A 22,934-nucleotide genomic window follows, 5' to 3' on the forward strand; every position below is an offset into this window, starting at 1 on the left:
AGAACAGACATGGAGATCAATGGAATAGAATAGAGAGCCCAGAAATTGGCCCGAACCAATATGCTCAATTAATATTTGACAAAGGAGGCAAGAACAGACAATGGAGCCAAGATAGTCTCTTCAATAAATGGTGTTGGGAAAATTGGACAGATATATGCAAGAAAATGAAACTAGACCACCAACTTACACCATATACAAAAATAAACTCAAAATGGATAAAGGACTTAAATGTACGACAGGAAACCATAAAAATTCTAGAAGAATCCAAAGGCGACAAATTCTCAGACATATGCCGAAACAATTTCTTCACTGATACAGCTCCTAGGGCACTTGAAACTAAAGAGAAAATGAACAAATGGGACTACATCAAAATAAAAAGCTTCTGCACAGCAAAAGAAACCATCAACAAAACAACGCGAAAACCCACTGTGTGGGAAAACATATTTGCCAGTGTCATATCTGATAAGGGCCTAATCTCCAAAATTTATAGGGAACTCACACAACTTAACAAAAGGAAGATAAACAATCCAATCAAAAAATGGGCAAAGGACCTAAATAGACACCTTTCAAAAGAGGACATTCAAAGCCAAGAGACATATGAAAACATGCTCAAAGTCACTAGTCATCCGAGAGATGCAAATCAAAATAACAATGAGGTACCGTCTCACACCTGTCAGACTGGCTATCATCAACAAATCAACAAACGACAAGTGCTGGAGAGGATGTGGAGAAAAAGGAACACTTGTGCACTGCTGGTGGGAATGCAGACTGGTGCAGCCACTATGGAAGACAGTATGGAGTTTGACTGATATATTTAAATTAATTCTTGGGAAATACACTATTCTCTTTATTATTTTTTAATTCTTCATTGTTTGAGACAAATCATATTTGTTTTAAAAAAGTTATGCATATATAGGGGTCTGGAAATATTTTGGAAGAGCACAAAAGATATTAAACCCCTTCCCCAACAATTTTTTTGTTAAAAACGTTTCTTTTTCAGACTAATTTTTTTATTTTGGTTCTATATAGTATTTTTGATGCTGGTTATGAAAACAGTTTGTAACTCGTCTTCCTATAAACCATATTTTTTTTACCATATTTTCTTAGTATACTCGTCGACGACTGAAAAAGAACATTTTGTGAAAACGAGTATACACGTTTCTGCCAGGGAAGGGGTTAACAGTAAATACCTCCAGAAATGGCATTGCAGTGTTGGAGGGTAGAGAAAGAGGAATTTTCAAATGTTTATTTTTAACCTTTTTTAATTTTTATTTTAACCGTCTTGCTTTTACCATAAACGTGGATAACCTTTATAATTTTAAATAACTACTTAGTGTTTTAAAGCAATTATTTTTATCAGTCAAATCTAGATTAATTTTCCTGAACAACTAATTTTAGTTTATAAATTTAAGACCAGCTTATTAATAAGAACATTCACATTGAGTTTTCCACTGCTTACTATTAGAAAAGAGATGTTTTAATGCCTTTGAATGTGTGAAATATTAAAGTACACCAACTATTAATAAGAAGTAATAGTAGTGAGCAGTTTGAAATGGTTTAATACTAGATAGTATCACAAAAGAAGAAAAAGCTCATTATACCTCTAGATATTAAAGAGTCTGCTGATTATTTATTACAACAATAACATCTTTACCACATTTTTGAGAAATTGGATGTACTCATTAACCAGAAACTTGATAATGAGTAGTTTGACAAGTAGCGATTGAAACCAAGGACAGCTATGGGTATGATAAGTAGGTGAAAATACTTTTTTTGTTCCAGAGAGTCTGAATAAAAAATTTAAGATGATGACTGTATTCTAAGAATCTTTTCGTGGAGTTTTTCAAAACAGATACGCTGAACATAGCTCCTAACGTTTTATGTGCCTAGAGTCCTTGGTGTCCCCCTAACTAATGAAATGCTGTTTTGTATTTGAGTGACTTATAGTTTCAGAGCACTTTGAAAATATATTAAATGTTCCACAATAAGTCATAATACTGTTATAAGAAAGGCTGTATAAACAGTCAGTTTTCTTTTCTTTGTTATTAGAATTTTTTCCCTTAACTCTGTCTCCTACACTTCCTTTCTAAGGGGAGAAAGCTAAAGGGACAGTCGGAACATGGGATTTAAAGGGTATTTTCATCGTGCAGATCAGGCAGTGGGTGCGACTGCAGCATAAACTGAGTCTTGCAGATAAAGGAAGAAAGAGAAAGAAAAAGTTGGAATTTTTAAAGAAAGAATTTTATATTTTCATCTATAGTCCTTATTGTTTTAATACACTAAAATGCTCTTTCCAAAAAATGTACATTCACTCAAGGCAGAGAAGTTTTTATCAAACCATTATACTTATTGAATCATCATCTCCTATTCCTAATACAAATGATAAAAGATGTTTCCATCCTTTATGTGCTGTGGGCCAGAGTATGTCTCCAAAGGAGAATGGCGGTCAAGTTGGTACAGATTTTCAGTTACAAATTCATGAGAAATAGGAAATTCTGAAAACAAAGAGTTTGTATGAAAAAATTCGAATTCTAGTCATAGTTTGTTCATATCTGATCTCAAAATATTTAAATATACTGCATTTTGTGATATGATTATGATATAATAATGTCATGATATAGAGTATACGATATATAGTAACTTACGCTATAAATGAAGTATATTTAGAGATTTTTAAGATTTGGCAGGCATAGAAGACTAAAATTTAATTTTTTTCATAAGGATGAGCTCTTCAGTTTCACAGTTTTCTATTTATTATAAATTTGTGATTTAAAATCCTATATCAGCATATAGGAGCATCATTTTAATGCGCTCAAGCTGTTCCCTTTTCTGTTTCTAACAGGGCCATCATCTGAGCAGATACAGGCAGTAAACCTGTTCATTGCACAGTCATATCCTCCCAGTGTAGATGGTAGTTTTCTTAAACTTTTTCACTGATTCAAAATAATGTCCTATAAAGCCTGGTAGTTATTTTGGGTTATACCTTAAGAGAGTGCAGACAGAGACAGACATTGATGTGAAAGAAACATCTATGGGTTGCCTTCCCATATGTGCACTGACTGGGGATTCAACCTGCCACCTTTGGTGTACAGGATGACACTCGAACCTGTTGAGCCACCTGGCCTTGGCAGGAATTATTTTTAATAAGCAGCTCAGATGCTTCTTAGGCCCACCACAGTCTGAAACTCACGTTCCTGGACTGGGGATTTTTGCATTTAAATATTTTCTCTTACACTTTTATTCTTTTTAGTTTCCAACTTAGAATGCTTACCCTGAATTTATTATGAGAGTATTTAATTACATACATTGATAAACTAATCACTGAATTCAAGGCATACTTTAAAAATTGTAAAAGAGCAATAAATCCATTTCCCATAACTAATTCATTAGTTTTAATTTCATTGCTTGGGTGGTGGCAGGAGTAGCAGGTAGCCAGCTCTTTTTATGAACCTCACCAGTAGCAGGCATGGAAGGGACCCATTTGAGCAGGAAGTGAATAGAAATCAACAGGAAGGTAAAACCAAGTCAGGCTATTTTTAGAATAACAAAGGGTCTTCTTTTGAGAACGGTGGGGAAATAATCACTAGAAATATATTTGATTGACGGGTATTTTATGGCTTAGAATTCTTATTGCCCATGTTTCAGTTAATGTTCTAAGTATTTTAAAAATAATATTTACCACCTAATTATACTTGGTCTTATGCCAAGTCCTTTATAAGACACTTCATGGTAGTGCCCTGCCATGGGGAACTTTTGGTGTAATACTAGTGGTAGTGTGACGAATAAACTAGAATAAATGAACCCAATGTAGGTAACCTAGGCAGCTAAGTATTAGTCACATACACAAGAGACTAATGCAAAGAAAGAAGCTAGGACTGTCCCTTCTGAATGTTTGGGAAGGGCTCATAGAAAAAAATGGACTTTCCAGAAGTCTCTTAATGGGCAGTGGGAGCGGTTGGAAGTCGTAGGAGAGTATTGACACTTAAGAGTTTAATTGGGGGGTCACAGACAGTGAAAGGAAGACTATGGCTACGTGAGACATAGATGGAAGCCTTCCAGTACCGAAGCCAGGAGACTGGAGGGAATTTTTCAGCAGGGCATTGAGAATACAAGCGGCCCTGCACCTTGGCACTTCTAGTGTGGTTGCTGGGTGGAGGGAACAAATGGATGCAGTGGCCCAGCGAAGGAGCACCCGGACCTCAGTGAATCACTGCATTCAAAGGCCAGAATAAAAGGACAGGATGAATATAAGCTAAAGGAGCGACCATACACAGATAAAATATAAGAAAGAAGAAAAAGTTGTTTTTTCACCCTTATAATGATAAACCATACGTGATTAGAGATACTATTACTGACTGGAGAGCTTAGGAAGGCTTAATAATGTTTTGAATGTACGTGTGGGCTGTACAGAAGAGTAGGCACCTGTGAGGGGACGTATGGGAAGGCGGTCCACAGATGCTGCAGGATAAAGAACAGCAGCGTGTAAAGAATGCCCGTTCAAGTCATGGGCTAAGAAGAAGGTGTGGAAATTGGTGATGCATAGTAAATACATTCAAGCATCTCTTTAATCAAAAAGTTCCCTGGGGCCCTGACCGGTTTGGCTCAGTGGCTAGAGCGTCGGCCTGCGGACTGAAGGGTCCCGGGTTCGATTCTGGTCAAGGGCATGTACCTTGGTTGCGGGCACATCCCCAGTAGGGAGTGTGCAAGAGGCAGCTGATTGATGTTTCTAACTCTCTATCCCTCTCCCTTCCTCTCTGTAAAAAATCAATAAAATATATTTTTAAAAAAGTTCCCTGTGTAAGAAAAGATTTTCCCGCAGCCCATAGATCAGCTCTTCTTCTTAAATATTCATTACAACAAACCTTCCCCATAAAATAAAAATATCTTGAATAATCCCTTGACATGTGCTATAATGGTATTTGACCTGTAATAACAAAGCAGAAGGGACAGAGGAAGTGGGATTATGTCTATAATGTTGGTATGTGAACTATCCAGAACTTGACAGCAGTAGATCTACTCAATTCCAGACTTGTCTGATGGAGGATTATCCGTGTTCCCTTTTCCCCCCTCTTCCGAAGGCTTAACTTTGTTCCTGAGAAAGGGAGGAAGTACAGTCAATTTCCTCCCTAGTTAGAAGGGCCTGTGAAGGATTTGATTGGTGAGAAGATTAGAAACTGGATGAAGTTTCAGACTTATCTGTGGATTTCATTTAACGGAGACTTTCCTGTTTTCCGTGGATGATCAAAATTTGCCTGGGTGTTAGAACCTGGAGTTAAGGTAGCTCTATCATAAGTATAAGGGGATTTTCTAAGGTTTTATGCTAATGTTTCTCTCATTTCTGCAGATGGTGCTTGGCAGTTTTCATTTAATGTGAAATTTTACCCACCAGACCCCGCCCAGCTATCTGAAGATATCACCAGGTACTTGAAAGTTGGCTGTAAAAAGGCAGGCTTCTTGGGAAAGTTGTGCTTCTCTTAAATTCTCCAGAGAAGAGCATGCTTACATTCGGCGACCTTATCATCACCCACAAATGGCAAACAGCAGGCAACTGAATGAGAGCAAACATCTGATGGAAAGATCTGCCAAATCATAACTGTTTGTAGTTGAATCTTTGGTGCTAAGCCCATACTTCCCTCTGCCTGACCCTGGTGGGAAGACGTGCAAAACTGAGATACTGTCATCCACCCACCACAGCCAAATTGGATGGGATTCAGCCTTAAATGATATAGCCATTCTTAGTGCTCATGTTTCAGAACTGAGAGTAAAAAATGTGTCTTTGGATGCTTACGCTTTTTATATAACCAATCTAGTACTTGATAGCCCTTAAAAAAAAAAAAGTCAGGCATACCTACACACATGTACATATGCAGATAAGCATAAACACATGTACACTTAAGAATTTATTTTCCATGACCTACAAGGGAAATGGTTAATTCCTTTTCACAAAAGAAGACATTAGGACAGGAATCCAGTAAAACTATCCTGGCGTGGTAACTGGGCTCTGAGTGTGAGAAGGTGCCTCTGTGCAATGGTCCCGGGTGCGATGCGCATCCTCGGCTTCGCTGCGTCCCACTTCGGAACTGACGCTCACTGTGTGATAGTAAGTTTAGAACCAGCCAGAGCGGTTTTGTGCAGTGTGTGCTGAATCTTCCGTGTAAACCTCACATCTGTGGGAGGTTTTTCAGAATAGGGAAATTACTCAGAAAGCTTCACTCTCTTGCTATGATTAAAAATAACTTGAGACATTTTAGGTAAAGGAGAGAAACTACTCCAGAGTATTTATTCTATGATTGCATTAAATTGGAAAATTTATAATTTCTTATTTTAAAATACTCCTGAATAATCTTGAGAACTATTCAGTTGTGGCTAATTTATGCCTGTGGAGCCTGTACACACCTGGGTTTGTAACTTAGTGCATGGTTGACTTATATCTACTGGTATAATGTGTGTAAAGCCCGTAAAGTAATTAGACATTTTTACATCTGAATTACATGGAGCTTGATTATATTATTAGCTTAAAGTCATATTTAGAGAGACCTTAAGACTTTTTCCTAGTCCTCAGCTTCATATTAGCGATTTATTTCTCATATTAAAGGTACAAGGTGTATTTTATTATTATACCTGTATGGCGGGCCATGAAAGGTATTAAAACTTATCAATGGCAACACTTCCCTGGGAATATTCCACAATTAGTTTTATATCTGTAAACCTTAAAAGCAAAATAACAAAGGAGATAGTCAGCTATTAATGGAAATATTTTTATGTTATCTTGACAAAATTATTTGGAAAATGTTTTATAGTCCCCAAATCTAAAACTGTTTACATATACTGATGAGATTCTGAGTTCTTAAGGTAATAATTCTTCAGTTAGTCTTCATATTAGTTGGGTCCTAGGAAATTATCTTTAAAAAATAAGAAGTTGAAACCGAAATCATTTGTTAATAGCAGGAAACTACCTCACCAGGAATGTAGGAAATTGAGAGCAGAGTTTACAATGGCATAGCTGTTGCGTTACCTGAAATTAGTCTCAGTCATATGGCAAAATATCAAAATAAGATTTCCTTAAGTTTAGCTGGAACTTAATAATTATATTTAAGAACACCATTTTTATATTATAATACCCCCCCACCCCACCCAAAGGTTTCAGGGAATGTGCTAGGTACTATTCATTTGACTTTAAATGTTACTTTAAAAGATGTTAGAAGAGTATGTCTTTAGGTTATTTTTTTACTCTGTGCTTTATTAATAAAACCCTATTTTATTATGAACATTGACTTGTCCTTAGATGCCCTTAAATATTATATTTTTGTGGCCAAGTATTTTCTCTTAATATCCACATCAAAATATAGATGCTAGAAAATGCGTCCTTGTGTGATTGATTATCCGATCGGGAGAAATTGCCTATCCAACAATATGTGCTGAGTGGTCTCCTTTTCCTGTATCCCAATCCTGGCTTTCTGCTTTGTCCTCTTGGTTACCGGAAGGTACTACCTCTGCTTACAACTGCGAGATGACATCGTGTCCGGGAGGCTGCCCTGCTCCTTTGTCACCCTTGCCCTTTTGGGCTCCTACACTGTCCAGTCAGAACTTGGAGACTATGACCCTGATGAATGTGGAAATGATTACATTAGTGAGTTCCGCTTTGCACCCAATCACACTAAAGAACTGGAAGATAAAGTGATCGAGCTGCACAAGAGTCACAGGTTAGTGGCAGAAGCCCTGAGAACAGTCCATTTAGTAAGTTGGGCCTTGCTGAGCGAGCGTCCCTCTCTCTCCGCACTTTTCCCAGAACTGACGTTGGTGTTTTGCGGGTGGGACTTCAGTAGAGTAGGGGTCTGCACTGGCTGGTACAGTTCTGGGATAGTTAGGTTCTTGCTTAGAATGTCTATTGTAAGGTTTTCTCTAAAAGCCATCTTATTCGTTTTCTTCTCTCAGATACAGATCTGCTGAGCCTTTGTGGGGGCTTGCTTATTAGGTAGCAGGGGGGCTAAGTAGGAAACATCTCAGCTTCGCCAGGTAAAAGCAGAGCAACATTGTAACCCTTTCTTTTCTTACCAGAGGAATGACGCCAGCAGAAGCCGAGATGCATTTCTTGGAAAATGCCAAAAAGTTATCCATGTATGGGGTGGATTTACATCACGCCAAGGTATGCAGTTTTAACCCCCACACTTTTTATTGTTTTATTTAATTCAGTGCTGTTATTGCTATAAGCTCGTGATTTTTACTTCAGTGCATGTAATCCAAAACTTTGGGCATTCAAATCTGTGTTTGCTCTTTAAGGCCTGTCCAATGATAAAGCACATTTCGCACCGATGTTTCACTGAGGGGTTGGCTCAAACTCTCAGGACTCGCGGTCTGAGCCTCTGGTTGCCTGTTGATTCAATTGGAACTTTTTATCTTTACGTAACATTCTCTGAGCTCGCCCTGCCTTCCTGTCTCAGTTGTATCTCCCACTTTGTGCTGACACATGCCCTTTGCTCCTGCCGAACCCTGTCTCTGGCCTTTGCCTGAATGTGCTCATTTTTGCCTGCACTGTCTTGCTCCTTTCTGTCTGTCTGTCTGTCTAAACTTGGCTGATTGTCCAAGACCCAGTTGTCACATCTACTTTGTGTGAAGTACTGTCTGTGGCCCTGTTCTGATTTCCCACCAGACACTCAGTAAATTCATGTGAAGTTTAAATAACGCCCTCTCTGAAGTTGAGGTATTCTGACAAATAGCCAGTCCTTTGAAATAAGATTGTTATTTTTGCAGTTCAACTAGAATTAACCACCCAGGCTAAGGCTTGCCTGATTGCTTGGCAATTGTGAAATGTTAAAGTTGTGCCTTGGCTATTTAGTCTTGGGAAGAAGGAAGTTGGGATTAGACTGTATGAGGGGGAGATTGTTAGGATGCCTAAAGCAGCTTTACTCCATGTCATTCTTTTTCTAGAATCTGTATTTTTCAGCAGTGAGAGAATGAGTGCATGGACTATTAGTCTGTTACTTGAACAGCTATGAATAAAGAACTGTAGCAGTAAAGGCAAGCTTTCATGAAAACTGTTATCATCAAAACTTGAGAAATTTTTTAGGATCTTAGGGGTGGATTCTGGTACGTCAGCAGTGTTGAAAGATCTCTGTTTGAAGTTCAGGGGCCATTTCTTCTGATTTGGGCTGACAAGGTAACATTGCTCCGGTTATGGGATGTGCCTTTACTACTAATACACAGAGTAGCCACCAATTTCACGATCTGGGACTCACAGGAAGTTAACAGGCTTCTAGTCAAGGGAGTATCTTACACAGTCAAGTGCAGGGCCAAGGCATGAAGAGCATTTCAGCTGGCTCTGTTCAGGCAAACAGCTCAACAACCCTGAGTCCCATGGGAGGGAATCTATGGTCTGTAGGTTCTGTTGATGCTACAGGTGAGCTGCTCCCTGGATGGCGTTTGGACCAGAAAATGGTGACCACTGAGTGAACGCAGGTTTGACTGGTTATGACTCTGACCATTGTGTCCCTCAGACAGGATGTGGACTTCCAAGGGCTGAAGGCCTGAGCACTTAAGCAGCATGATCTCCGAGGGTTGGCGGCCTTATCCCAGGGCTGGGTTGGTGCGTCGTGCCAGGCTCTTTGACATTTGTGTGTAATTAGCAGGTCTGGCTCTATTTACCTTCCAGTTTATTATGTTTTCTCGCCTATTTTGCAGTCAGAGAACAAAGGTGTTTTATAGTTTATGCCAGGTATAAGGCAGGATGAGAATTTAAAAAGAAAATAAGCACACACGCACTAGTAAGATGTTATCTTAAGAGTTTTTCCTTAGGTGACTAGAAGATAAGGAAACAAGAAGGAAATGAAGGTTGCCTGAAAATGTGAGTGAATCGAAAGCTGTTTTTGAATTACATTGCACATGATGATTCACTTGCTGCCCAGGAAAAATAAATAAATGAGCGATTAGGGCATGCTTTTAGGGAAGTGCAGCTTGGGATGTATCCGTGTTCCCATCAGTGAAAATAAAATCACTTAACGTTGCTCTAGCTACTGAATTAAAATGGATAGCTGCAATAATGTGATTTGAATTTATGCCAATTAAAAAAGAAAGAATTAAGGAAGTGCAAATGCAGCCCATAGAAGGATTTCATCTGAATATTAAGTCTAACAAATGATTTGGTTATGGACTCCATTTTCTCATGCAGCCACACTCTATCATTTTAAGAAGGAAAATTACTGAATTAAATTAGAGCTCATTTCCAGTCATCACTGGATGGCATGAAAGACCCTGAGCTGTAGGACCTGTTTAGAAAGTCTGAATTGAGATCTCTAACTCAAAGCTCTGTATAAAGAATAAAATACCCGTATTAGCTGGAGGTCCCTTGTTTGGGAAAACCTGTTCTAAATGCTTTGTTTTCTTCTTAGGAAGACTCTCTCTGCTTGTTTGTCAGCTCATGTCTGCCTGAATAGGCTCTGTGAGAGTCATTTATTTCATAGAAGATTCTAAAATGTAGGTATAAATCCACATCAGATATCCCATGGACCGAGTGATAATGAAGGAAGGCAAAGTTTAAACAGTGATTTGAAATTAAGGGAACAGCGTGCACATTTATTTTAATTACAGTAGACGGAGCCTATCCAGGTCTTCCTTCGGTACTCCCTGCTAAAAGGAGCATTAAATGTGTTCGTTGGTAGGGAAACACACATGTCCCCAAGATAGGCTGCCAAACGAGCTTTCAACACAAAAGATTTATCAAACTAACAGTTAGGGCTGTGGCCGAAAACTTGAGAAAAAAGGTATCTTTTTTTTTTTTGCTTTATGATTAACATAATGAAGACCACCACCGTGCAATTTAAAACGCCATTTACCTGATATTGTCTTTCTTCAATTGACAAACATGTAATGGCTTAACCCATGCTAGGCAGGCACTAGCTATGACCATGTGGCTGCAGAGATTAAATTGAGCTCTTGCTCTCAACCAGCTGTGGTCTTAAGGAGAAGGCAGGTAGGTGGGAGTTGACTGCAGTACCTTTGCTGGGGGCGTGCTGATACAACAGAGTGATATGGGGACACAGAGCAGTTCATGCCGGAGGGTACAGGAGAACAGTGGCGGGGCAAAGGAGCCTTCCTGATCTTCCCCAGGAAAGGATGCTGTTTTCTTTGATGGAAAGACACTGATGAGAGATTTAAAAATAGATAAAATAATGAAAAATGTTTGAAATGTCCTTTCCCTCTTTAGCTCAAAGGCATCTTTTCTAAACTTTTATGCCCTTTACCAAAAAGAAAGAGAATCAAAGAGCAGTTACTCAGACCTGCATTTGTACTCATGGCGTGAGGTGGTCACCTCTGAGCTGTTGTGTGAGCAGATGGGCTGGGTCTGAAGGCTCAGTAATGCCAGGGACTCGTCAGCATCAGGTTATAGCTCTTTAAATTGCTCTTTCACGTTAAAGCCCGTGGTAGGTGGTGGGCAGTTTCTGGACTTGGAGGCCTCAGGTTTTATGTCCTGCCATCAAGTGTTTCCACGCCTGTAATTTCATACCTAATGGAGTGATAGATTTCAGAGGTAACATGTTTCATTTTAAACCAATTATAAACGTGTATGACCACAGATGAACTGAAATATTTATTTTTTGCTTCTGGAAATGTTCATCTTGGACCTGGCACTCACAGGATTTAGGCAGTAAATTCCCATAATATGGACGAGTCAGAATCTCTTATTTGGGTTCTGCCATTTTCCTCTCTGGGGCTGCAGAGTGACTCAAAGTTGGGGGCAGCCCTGCTGATTACAGCTTCTTCCCCCCATCCCATGCACCCCTACTCCCAACAACCATCGAGACAGGGTGAAGACTGCGCCTCACACGCAGTCCTGCCTCTGTCCTTCGTTTTCATTCTACTCGGGTCACCACAGATGTTCATTTTACATGGATTCCCCCTGAATACAATACTGAGGGGGCATAGACTATGCGTGGTGTGTCTCTTAAACTTTATATAACATCTCTGATGATCTCGGGGACCTCTGGGCATCACATACCCCTAGGAAATGACCTAAATATGGAAAGTACAGATAACAAAGCAAATTGCAAATGTAGCATGATCCCACCTTTGTTATAAAAGACTATACACATATATAAAATCTATCCATATTTATGTGAGTCATATTGTTAAGTGTGCTTATCACTGGGCAGTGTGTGTGTGTTGGGGCCTGTTGGGGAAGTGCAGTACATACTTAAGAGAAAAACAACACTATTTTATATTTAAATTTTACTCTGGCAATAATGGTATATAAAAAAGATTGAGGCTCTTTTTAAAGGAACAAACTCCAAAACACTCATAAGAAAGGATACGGCCTCTCTCTCAGTATACATACTGGTTAAGAGTGCTGCCTCTGTAACCAGGCTGCTCACATTCACCTGGGAAAGATACGTAACCGCTCTGTGGCTCAGTTTCCTCATCTGTAAAGTGGGTAGAATAATAGCAGCTATCTCAAAATATCCTAGTGACTATCAAAAAGGTTAATATATGTAAGGTATTAGGGCAATGCTTGGCACTCAGTAACCTAGAACTGCGGCTATTATTTGTTATTTTAACACACCTTCATTGGGTTGGCCTGTTCTATGTGCAGTATTTCTGGAAATCTAAGATACCGGGGTGAGCAGGTTTTACTCTAACATATCTCCACAGTGATAAATATCTTCATTTCAAGGCTATTATTTAATGGTAATGTTTAATAATGGCTGCAGTATTTTCCTTATTTAAATTAGACCTACAGGTAGCCAGTTATAGATTCTGTTATGGAGGCTTGAATATTGTACCCAGCCATAAGTGGAAACAAATGAGATACTGACCCTTTGTCTCTTGCTTCTATTTTCCAGGATTCTGAAGGAGTAGAAATTATGTTAGGCGTTTGTGCGAGTGGTCTGTTGATATATCGTGACCGACTGCGGATAAATAGATTTGCCTGGCCCAAGGTTCTAAAAATCTCATACAAACGGAACAACTTCTACATTAAGATCCGCCCGGGTGAGGTAAGTAAACCCAAATTTGCATGTACATTGGGCAAAAAGGAACCTGATAGCAAACAAATATGTAAATGACCTGCTCACAAGTTCTCAGCATCTCAGGACATGGTTGGTGAGTTATGTCTAAATGCCTAAGAGAATTTATTGTAGGTTAGTCCAACAAATAGGTAGAAACAAGTATTCTTTTTTTTCCAGTTTTTCCCATAGCATACATTAATTGAAATTACTGCTTTTACATATTTTAATGTAAAACCCAGATTCATGAATAATGTTCTGTATATTTCAAACTGTGGTATAAATGAAAGTCTTAGTCATTAAGCCTCTTCATGAATGAAAGATTTCTCCCTACCAGTTCTATTGTTGTCTGTATGCTCCCTTTCTCTCTGTCTTCCAAATCTGACAGCATCTTTTTTTAAATTATATTTTTATTGATTTGGGAGAGAGAGAGAACCATCAAAGAGAAAAAGACATCATCCATCAGCTGCCTCCTGCACCCCTCACCCCCACCAGGGATAGAGCCTGCAACCCAGGCGTGTGCCCTGACTGGAATCAAGCCAATGACCTCTTGGTGCATGAGTCGATGCTCAATCACTGAGCCACACCTGCCAGGCAATCTGATAGCATCTAAAGGTGGATAGTTTAGAGATAATGTGCAACAAGGTATAAGAAAGATTAGAATGAGGGACACAGAGTGTAAATTATGTAAATGTTCCACAACCTAATATATTTTCACCTTTTTTTTTAAAATCAGAGAAGTAATGAAAGAGTCAAAATTGTTAACTAATCCTTATTCCTTGGACAACAGCATCTATGATCGACATATTTGTATTATCCTTAGTGGTTTGTACATTATAGGTAGTAAGTACCTGCTGTATCTGGTTAATAGATAATTAATAAATATATCCATTTCTGATCAGTATGATTAACATAATGGAAGCAAAGCTCTAAGATTGCAGTTCATTTATGTCTCGGAACATTTTCTGGCATAATATAGAATTATATCCTGTCTTCAAAATCAGCCTACCCACTGGCGGAAAATACAATTAAAATATCAGACTATAAAGCAAGCAATAATGTGTAGTGTATATGTAAAGTCATCCTTGTTTCTGAAGACTGAAATAATCTAAGCTTTTCACGTAAATACCCGCAATTACAGTAATATTAAAAATATTTCCTAAAGATTGCATGTTAAATTTATAACTGATAAATGTTCATTTGGATTTATTAAACATAAGCAAGCATCTGTTTATTGCTAGGTAACATGTTGGGCATTGGAAATGAAAACATAAATATGAATTTGTCCCTGTCCTTAAGGGACTTTTTATTTGGCACAGAAACAGACGCGCACACTTGGAACTATGTCATGATACAATGAGATGATATCCGATGGACATGGAGTGAACACAGTTGTGAGAGGCCAGTAGGGAACAGTGGAGAAGTGCATCAGTAGACAGTAGTGAGCCGCGAAAGGTTTTAAATTAGGGCGTGTCATAACTAGATGAACACTTGAGATGGGTTTCTTAATGAATTAATCTGCTTCTTAATGTGATGTGATAAGACCTAAACTGGAGCAGGGGCTCTGGGAATAGAGTGGAAGGGGCACATTTGAGATGGATTTCAGAGGCAGAACAGGACATTTTGGAGACAGGATGGGGGAAGGATGAAGAGGAGAGTCCGGGATGATCAGTCTCTCAGTTTGCACGAGAGAAGGCAATGGAGATGATAATATAGACGAGAGGAAGTGGGGGGTGAATTTAAGGAAAAAGATTGAAATTCCTTTGGGACAGATTTTCAGGGGGTAATTCTTACCTAGTAAGAAATATAGGACTTGAACAGAGACATCAACTGTATACATTTTAATCAGGGCCTTAGATGTGGAATAAATTACCCAAAGAACAAGAGAACTTAAAGAGGGAAAAAGAGAGAGAGAGACCCCATAACAAAAAATCTGGGTAAGACCACTTTCTGAGAGAGGAAGGCCAAAGAGGAACACAGGGAGATTCAGAATAACAGCCAGAGAAAGGAACCAAGGACAAAAACAGTCACAGATGACAGCGAGACGAGATTCAGGGGATGTGGTTAACTGGCAGTGCCAAGTGTTACAGAGAAGGTGCAGGTAAGAACTAGGAAAATTTCATTGCAGTTGACAGGTCCTGCTGTGACATTTAAGAGTTCAGGAAGGAGTTGGGAGCCCCTGGCAGGTTGCAGTGAGGTAAGGAGTGAAGAAGCTGAGGGTCTCCGTCAGGACGTGTAGCGTGAGGAGTGAGGAGATTCTGGCTCAGCAGAAACAGGCTCAAAGGAAGTTGTTTCCCTCCCTTTTTTACAATCACATTTATAGGCTGAGAAGAATGAGTGAGAAGAAATTATTGGTAGCCCGAAGACTCTGAAGAGGTTGCAGTAAAAAGAATACAAAGCGCCGCGAGCTAGATAAACATTTTAAAAGTCTAGCGCCTCTATTATCTTGAGAGAACCTCCCCAGCTTCTTACATGAGCAAGTTGATGCCTTTTTTTTTAAAACCCTGACCTTTGCATAATGCATGGTACATATTAGAGGCAGGATGAGTAAATGGGGGCTGGTTGAGATACAATCCACAGTACTAGGTTTGTCTGTCGACTGGGTCCATTGGACAGTGGTGATTGTCATGACCACCACTGCACATGAACTTCCAGAGGGAATAAGAAATTGGGAAAGGCAGCTCCAGTTAAAGCAGCCTGGATGTGTTTCCCCGTCTCTCCCCTGCCCAGTCCCTCTCAACAAACAAGAAACAGAAGTCAAGCACAAGTGTATCTCACACGCCAAGCAGAGGAGCCCTCTCCTTGGTTCTTTGCCGCGTAAATGGCTTTTGCTATTGATTGTGTCAATAGCCAGGAGGTTTGGTGCTCTTCGGGAAAGGCTTTATTGTTTAAGATGGTTGCCCTCTGGTGGCCTGATGCATACTGTCCTCAGAGAATAAAAAATTATTGAGTAGCTGCAATGATATTAAAATAATTACTCAGGAATTCAGATATTCCACCTTGGAAATCAATGGAGATGTTACCATTTAGCATGATAATCCATATTATAATGCACAGATAACATCAGCAATACCTGATACCAAGTCATCAAATACCTAGGATATGTGCATATTTCCAGACCAGATATTAGGAGAAAATGTCACTCTGAGAATGCTATAGACTTTAAACCTTTTGTTCATTTCTGTATCTTCCATTTGAAGTCATGATGTCATGGAAGAAACAATGAAAATTAGGCTTACATATGAGATCAGTACAAGTAGGTCTCTGGAAAGAATCCAAATATCCTTCTTTGCATTTAGTTTTCGTAAGATCCATACTGATACATAAAACATCTACTATATGCATAATGTAGTTGTCTATACCCGCAGCATTTTAAGGAGATAGATAGTAGATATAAGGAGGTGTTTTTCCTTTTTAATGAATGCATGTGTATAGCATGAATTCCACATAGAGCAATTGATTTAGTAAGTAAAGAGTTGTGAGTGGTATTTTGATTTTTAAAATTATTTGCTTTTCTGTTATTTGTCATTTTAAACTTGATTCTACTCTTCAATGTTTTCTAAATGTAGTTTGAACAATTTGAAAGTACCATTGGGTTTAAACTGCCAAACCATCGAGCTGCCAAGCGTTTATGGAAAGTGTGTGTTGAGCACCATACATTTTTCAGGTAGGTAGAGATCAATTTGCTTTTTTCCTAAGGAAAAAAAATAGAGTGCCTGGCATTACTTATACTGAAAAAGATTGTTGGGAAGAAGAATATGGAAGCATAGCCTTTCTAAAGTTCCTTCAAGCTCGTTGTCAAGAGATTTCTTAATAATAAATCCTAAAAGAACTTCTGACTAAATCTGAATAGGTTTCCTTCATTTGTACTATTTTGATCTGCTCCATCTCCTCTTTATTATCTTTAGTACCTTTTCATTATTTTTGCAGGATGTCTACTTCAAGTGTTCAATCCATTTCTTACTATTTCAGTAATTTCTCAAGACCTGACTAATTAGGGCCACTAGATTTGTGTCTATACAATAACAAATTATTCCCTACCATCACCTACTTAATTGCTCTTGGGGCTTATAGAACCACAGACTCTCCAGTTACATGGGATGTTAAAGTCTGCTAGTCCAACCCAGCTCCCTTTTTGATTATAGCCTCGATAACATCCCTAGTTGATATGTACTGTGTCAATTTTTTTTCTTATAAAATCAGATTTATTTCATTGCATTTGGGTGTTAATCCTTTCGTACACAAAGCACTTTACCTTTCAGAACAGAGTAAAAGGGTAGCATTCTCAATATTTGATTTACTATTCTTTCTGGTGTTTTTTTCTTTACTATCTTTAGATTGTTGTTACCAGAAGCACCTCCAAAGAAATTCCTTACCTTGGGCTCCAAGTTCCGTTATAGCGGCAGAACGCAAGCCCAAACCAGAAGAGCCAGCGCACTGATAGATCGTCCAGCCCCTTACTTTGAACGCTCCTCCAGCAAACGTTACACCATGTCTCGCAGCTTGGATGGAGGTAGGCATCCCTACCCTGAATACTCTCTAGTGGCTGCCCACTACGGTGAAGCCATCGTGAGCTATCAGTGAGCATAGATCCTCTTGGGTAGTAGGAAATGGAAAGCATTTTCTTCCTGGTCTGTGGCTGACTGGCAAGTTTTAACCATCCATCCTCAAAAACATGTGCCTTTGTGAGTAATGTCTGTGACTTTAGATTTATGTAAGATTACATGGAGAACGAAGAGCATAACTTTCTTAAGCTGGTACCCTGAATTTGGAGAAAGGTTCTCTCATTCTAAATATGGTAGTCACATATTCTGTAAGGAATCTGGTTTCCTTGCCAACGGATCTTAAATGATTGTCAAGTTTGTCTTAGATGATTTGTTTCAGAAAGAAAAGTCTAAAAATGTATCTCCATTTCTAAAAAAGAAATTATGAATCAAATGTGACTCATCAGTCAGTAAATAATAGCTTCTAGAAAGGATGACATTCAGATAACAGAGCAAAGGGCTATAAATTAAATCCTCCTGACGGACTAGGAGAGCATTGTCTATAGATGTTGTCTACTGTTAAGTCAAATGTGTAAGTAAAACAGGGAGAAAATTGCCTAAATAACATGTTTAAGGAATGGCATAATCATGAGTTTTCCACAGGTTTTGTTTTGTGGGATGGTTTTGTATTGTGTCTATAGTTACACGCAGATGTGCTCTCTGCTACAAGACTTGGCAGCTAGAGGAATACTTAACTAGGAACTGAGCCCTGGCCAGGCCTCCTCTTCTCATTCCAAGCACCTGGAGATTAGTTGTTTTACGAAAGTCTGAGCCTGTGTGCATAAAGAGTGAGACGTTTCTGGCATGTGTGTACGATTTTAATAATAAGCACAAGCATAAATAAAAAATAAGTAAATGTTACAAGTGCCTGGGATCACCTTCTTCCCTACAGTCCTGCCTCTGCTCACCACAGTTCATGACACCCCAGTGTGGTTGGTGGGGTGACAGACCCCCTGAATCCCCTGATGAAAAAGACTGTATTTTCCTAATGGATGACGTTATATACAGTTTATAGAAGAAGCAAAAATTGTGTTGTTAGTGCTATGTTACATATGTTCCTAGTAAAGTGGAAAAAACACTCACCTGGCGTAGGCAAATCCAGACTGAAGTCCAGTTCCTCTACCTGCACAGTAGTTGGTGAATGACTTAAACTCTCCCTGTCTGGTTTTCACTCATCATCCATAAAATGGCAGTCAGGCCACCTCTGACAGCGTTGTTGCAAGACTGAATAAGACATACATCGGAGCACTGTTGCTATGGATGTAATTATAATTATATTGATAATTATCCTACAGGCTTTTGTGAGGCGGCCTAGAAAGTTATTACCATTTGGTATCTTCTAAGAGTTTGCTATTTTCAGAATATCTAACTTAGAGACATACCTTTAGAATAAAATGTTGTTTAGGACTGTTTCAGGTTGGATTAAGACACTCATATATCCGTGTTAACATTGAAGCTTTTCTTTGGTATTGTCTCACTTACTCTTCTTTCTCCTTTAGAGAATCTCTGTAAACTGTATTTTATAAGTCATTGTTAAAGCAGCTTTTGTAGAATCACCCTTTTTTCCCCCAAATACCATCCTCTTTGTTCAGTGATGTGTACCCAAGGGAACACATGTGTTATGAATGTTGTTTGCCTCATGACCTTTTGTGTGATAATGATTACTGAGAAGACAGAAGACAATTGTGCAATAAATATACTAATATCATGCTGTCTCTTCCTCCCTGCCCAAAAGTGATGTTAGTATGTGTTGTCTCTCTTTGGGGTTCTGTCAATTCGAGTGTGTTTTCTGGGCTGCAAAGCTGGGGGCCATGGCTGCATGTGGGCATAAAAACTGCTTTTTGCAAAGTTGCAACTTCTATGGAGCCTAACTGGCCCATTAGGAAACTATATCATGTGAGCTTTTTCATCAGTACAACAAGATATAAAATATCTTAGTGAAGGTATTGTAGTGAAATGATTTACTATTAAAAGGATTTCAGAATATTTTCTTACTTTTATATAAATATGAAACCAGATTATATTTTGCCTGTGATTAGCTACTATATGTTTGAAAAACAACATTTATAAGTTCCTGAAATATGGTATTTAAACCTAAAATAATGAGTATCAAATTTTAAAAATTTAATTGTTGTAAGCATCTCTTTCACTAAGACATTTCAGCTGGGATGAAAGGCTGGATCATATCTTTTATGTCTGCATGCTTTGCCTTTGCATGAATTTCATTAACAATGTTTGTGTCATTTTCCCCAAATATTAGAGATGAATAAATGTATGCATATCGTGGTAGATATGTGTGCATATGTTTTTTTAAAGTGCAGTAGAAATTAAAACATTTCTGCACTTCAATTATGGAGTTGCCATTGGAACTTTATAATTTCTGCCAAGATGGTTAATTTTGATTATTACCCTTGTGGCTTTTATACTATAGGAAACTTTTCAGGCATTATCAATAATAACAGGGTGGATTTTTTTTTTTTTAATTTCAGTGCTCCTTGGTGAGTGCCACTTTCAAAAATACGTTCAAAGTCACGTGTACTAGATCAATGGTCTACTGAAAATATTATTAGTTGTGGAACTTGCCAAGTGTCTGGGGTAACAAGCGCGGTGGCAGCTCAGTCTCCCAGCCTTACAGTCACATCCACCTGGCTCACATCCTCACCATGGAGCCTGAGAATGGATGAAACGATTGTGGTGGCTTCAAGAGATGAGCATTGAAATCCTTTTGAAACACTCGTGTAGAGGATATAGAAAGTTGAGTCTGTGCTAGCGCTTAGAGAAAGGTCCCTGCTGTGCTGACTTGTCTTTTGAAGATAAAGCTGGACTTTTCCAGGGGCATATTGTGCGTGATGGGACAATTGGTGCTATTCTTCTGTCTTCTGACTTAACTATTTCAGACTTTATTTCTTCCATTGTATTTGCTTTTAGCATCAGTGAATGAAAACCATGAAATATACATGAAGGATTCTGTGTCTGCTGCAGAGGTTGGTACTGGCCAGTACGCCACAACAAAGGGCATCTCTCAGACCAACTTGATCACCACTGTGACTCCGGAGAAAAAGGCCGAGGAGGAGCGTGATGAGGAAGAGGACAGACGGAAAAAGGCCGAGGAAGCCACTGCTGCCGCGGCAGTACGGCCCGAGGGAAAGGTACTTCTCCCAGGCTGCCTCCTAGAGCTCGCTCAGACTTCTGAGAGCTGCCGAGTAATGCTGAGAGCATAAACCAGGAATGGTGAAGACTTAGGCTAATTCATCTTTCAGCCTTAGTCACATTCTTATTATCAAATTTAAATGATTTCCTCGGTCGACATATTTCTCTGGAAGGGTTCCCTTTCAACTTTTTGAGCATTTTTATTCTAACCACTGATGTGCTACATAAGACTTTCAATAGCTGTCCTGTCTGTATTTTTTTTTTAAAAAAAATACATTTAATGGTGATTTCCACTTTTCTGTTTGGGCTCATTGGTCAGAGCTATCACTAAAGCTGTTTGTTTCTGGTCCCATTCTCCTACCCAAGGAGTGCATATTTTTTCTAGATGTGCAGTGTAACGACATTGCCATTCTTCTGACTGCAAGTAATGGAGTGACCATAGCTTGTGTGTTTATACAGTGTTTGCTCTCTTAGCCTTATGATTATAATCTAATTATCAGAGTAGCGAGTGGGCATGTTTTAAAAAGTGATAGTAAGGCAGAAGGTTGCAAGGGAAGTTGGAAAGTGAATTTGGCCGTAACTTCTCCAAGGTGTTTTTTTATTTTTCCATTAAATTTATAACTTCATTTCACCCAAATTCAATTTATTTTTTAATATTATCTTTGTTTTTGGTGATCCGGCTCTATACAGCAACTTTTTAGAAAAATAAAAGTCAAAAGCCATATAAACCATCCACTTCTGCTTAGGTGTTTTGTATGTAGCAGAGCTACTCCCTAAAAGTCAGAAAACATTGGGAGGCTTATACATAATAGCAGCCGTGGGAAGGAGTGGCCCCTGCCATGTGCTCAGCACAGAGTGAAACGAGATAACAGAATAAAAATGCTGTATAACTTACAGCTGTGTTAAAACCTATGTAAATTTCATGAGGAAATCTTCTTTTGCACGTGGGCTCTTTAAATATAGATTTATTTGCAGGGACTCACCCTCTGGGACTCTCTAGAGAAAACTCCTTGGACAAGAATTTAACAGTGACAGCTGAAAGAGTATACTGATAAAAACTTACCGCTGTTGTAGTTAGTTGCCTTAGGAAATTCAAAGACCCAGTCCATCCTTTCTGTAGGATAAAATTATTTGCCAAACAGAAAAAATAAAAACAGGATAGGAAATGATAGCAAAAATGTTAGGATCACTTGTGCTGTTCAAATGTACTTGGTTCTGGGTTTTGCTTTTAGACTTTTCATTTAAGTCAAGGCAGGTTTTAAATAGGCCGTGAAAAGAAGATAGTATACCTGAGCAGCAAATGTGTTGCATGCTTTGTTGAAAGCACCCAGCTAACATATACTTCTCATGGATGTGTAAACAGGATTAAGTGGCACAGAAAAGTAAATTACTTGGTTTGATCCAAAAAAAATAGATCCAGGCAATCTCACTTTGATTTTAAATACCAGCAATTTGTTTACATGAAGTGCAGCGTGAAGCAGTCATCACTTTGTGCATTTATGCTCTGGGAAAGTAAAAATGACAGAGAAGAGCAGGGCTCTCGTAGTCTGAGTCTCTGAGAAGCCAGTACTCTGACCCAAAGCGCTCCCGAAGGGCTGTGGCCGCGACCCAGTGCTGATGCAGGTGGATGTCTGTGCTCATCGTCCACAGTGCGCAACCTGTCTTTTAAAAGCCACGTTCATAAGCAATATGAATGATTGCATCTTAAGTTTATTATTCTCCAACTTCAAAAAGTAATGTAGAGGGTACTCATTTTTTAAAGAAAATGAAAATATATTACTAAAAACAGTTACTAAACAACTAGTCCCTGTTCCATTGAGAGGAGGCCTGTCTCTCAGCTCTGAGAGCCTCAGGAGACTGGGTGGTCCTCTGCCACGGCAGGAACAATGGTCTGCGTGCGGAAGTCCGCCTGTAACTGAGTGAGATTTGTGCGGGGTCTTGTTTAAAACACAATGTTTAGCGTACATGTGAGTGTTAGGAAAAGACACACTTGTCATGTTAAAAAAGACTCCTCTAAATTCTAGTATGTCCATGATATAATTTTTATTTGTGCCTTTTCTTACTCTTTGCCTCTGTAGTTATCAAGTTAGGAATAGATAGCCACCACAAAACAGGTTGGGTAATGTCCATGCTATCAGGTCACTAGGCAAAGCAAACACACACTCTCTCTCTCTCTCTCTCTCTCTCTCTCTCTCTCTCTCTCTCACACACACACACACACACACACTCACACACTCTCTCTCAC

The 22,934-nt window shown here is 39.0% G+C and overlaps 1 protein-coding gene across 28 annotated transcripts in view; it reads left to right on the forward strand.

Moving 5' to 3' along the window:
* Positions 1 to 22,934, forward strand: part of EPB41L3 (erythrocyte membrane protein band 4.1-like 3) — a 225,299-nt gene that overhangs the window by 175,466 nt on the left and 26,899 nt on the right. For 25 of the 28 annotated variants that reach the window (XM_015562691.1, XM_015562685.1, XM_015562689.1 and 22 more), the window contains exons 6-12: positions 5,345 to 5,420; positions 7,485 to 7,703; positions 8,059 to 8,146; positions 12,834 to 12,986; positions 16,565 to 16,662; positions 17,333 to 17,508; positions 20,468 to 20,688. In XM_015562691.1, the coding sequence (XP_015418177.1) occupies positions 5,345 to 5,420; positions 7,485 to 7,703; positions 8,059 to 8,146; positions 12,834 to 12,986; positions 16,565 to 16,662; positions 17,333 to 17,508; positions 20,468 to 20,688 (1,031 nt within the window). The remainder of the gene's footprint in view (positions 1 to 5,344; positions 5,421 to 7,484; positions 7,704 to 8,058; positions 8,147 to 12,833; positions 12,987 to 16,564; positions 16,663 to 17,332; positions 17,509 to 20,467; positions 20,689 to 22,934) is intronic. The other 3 variants (XM_006761828.2, XM_006761840.2, XM_006761846.2) reach the window with 1 other exon arrangement.

This window comes from Myotis davidii, unplaced genomic scaffold, assembly GCF_000327345.1.
Source record: "Myotis davidii unplaced genomic scaffold, ASM32734v1 scaffold96, whole genome shotgun sequence".
In the NCBI taxonomy this organism is placed as follows: Eukaryota; Metazoa; Chordata; class Mammalia; order Chiroptera; family Vespertilionidae; genus Myotis; species Myotis davidii.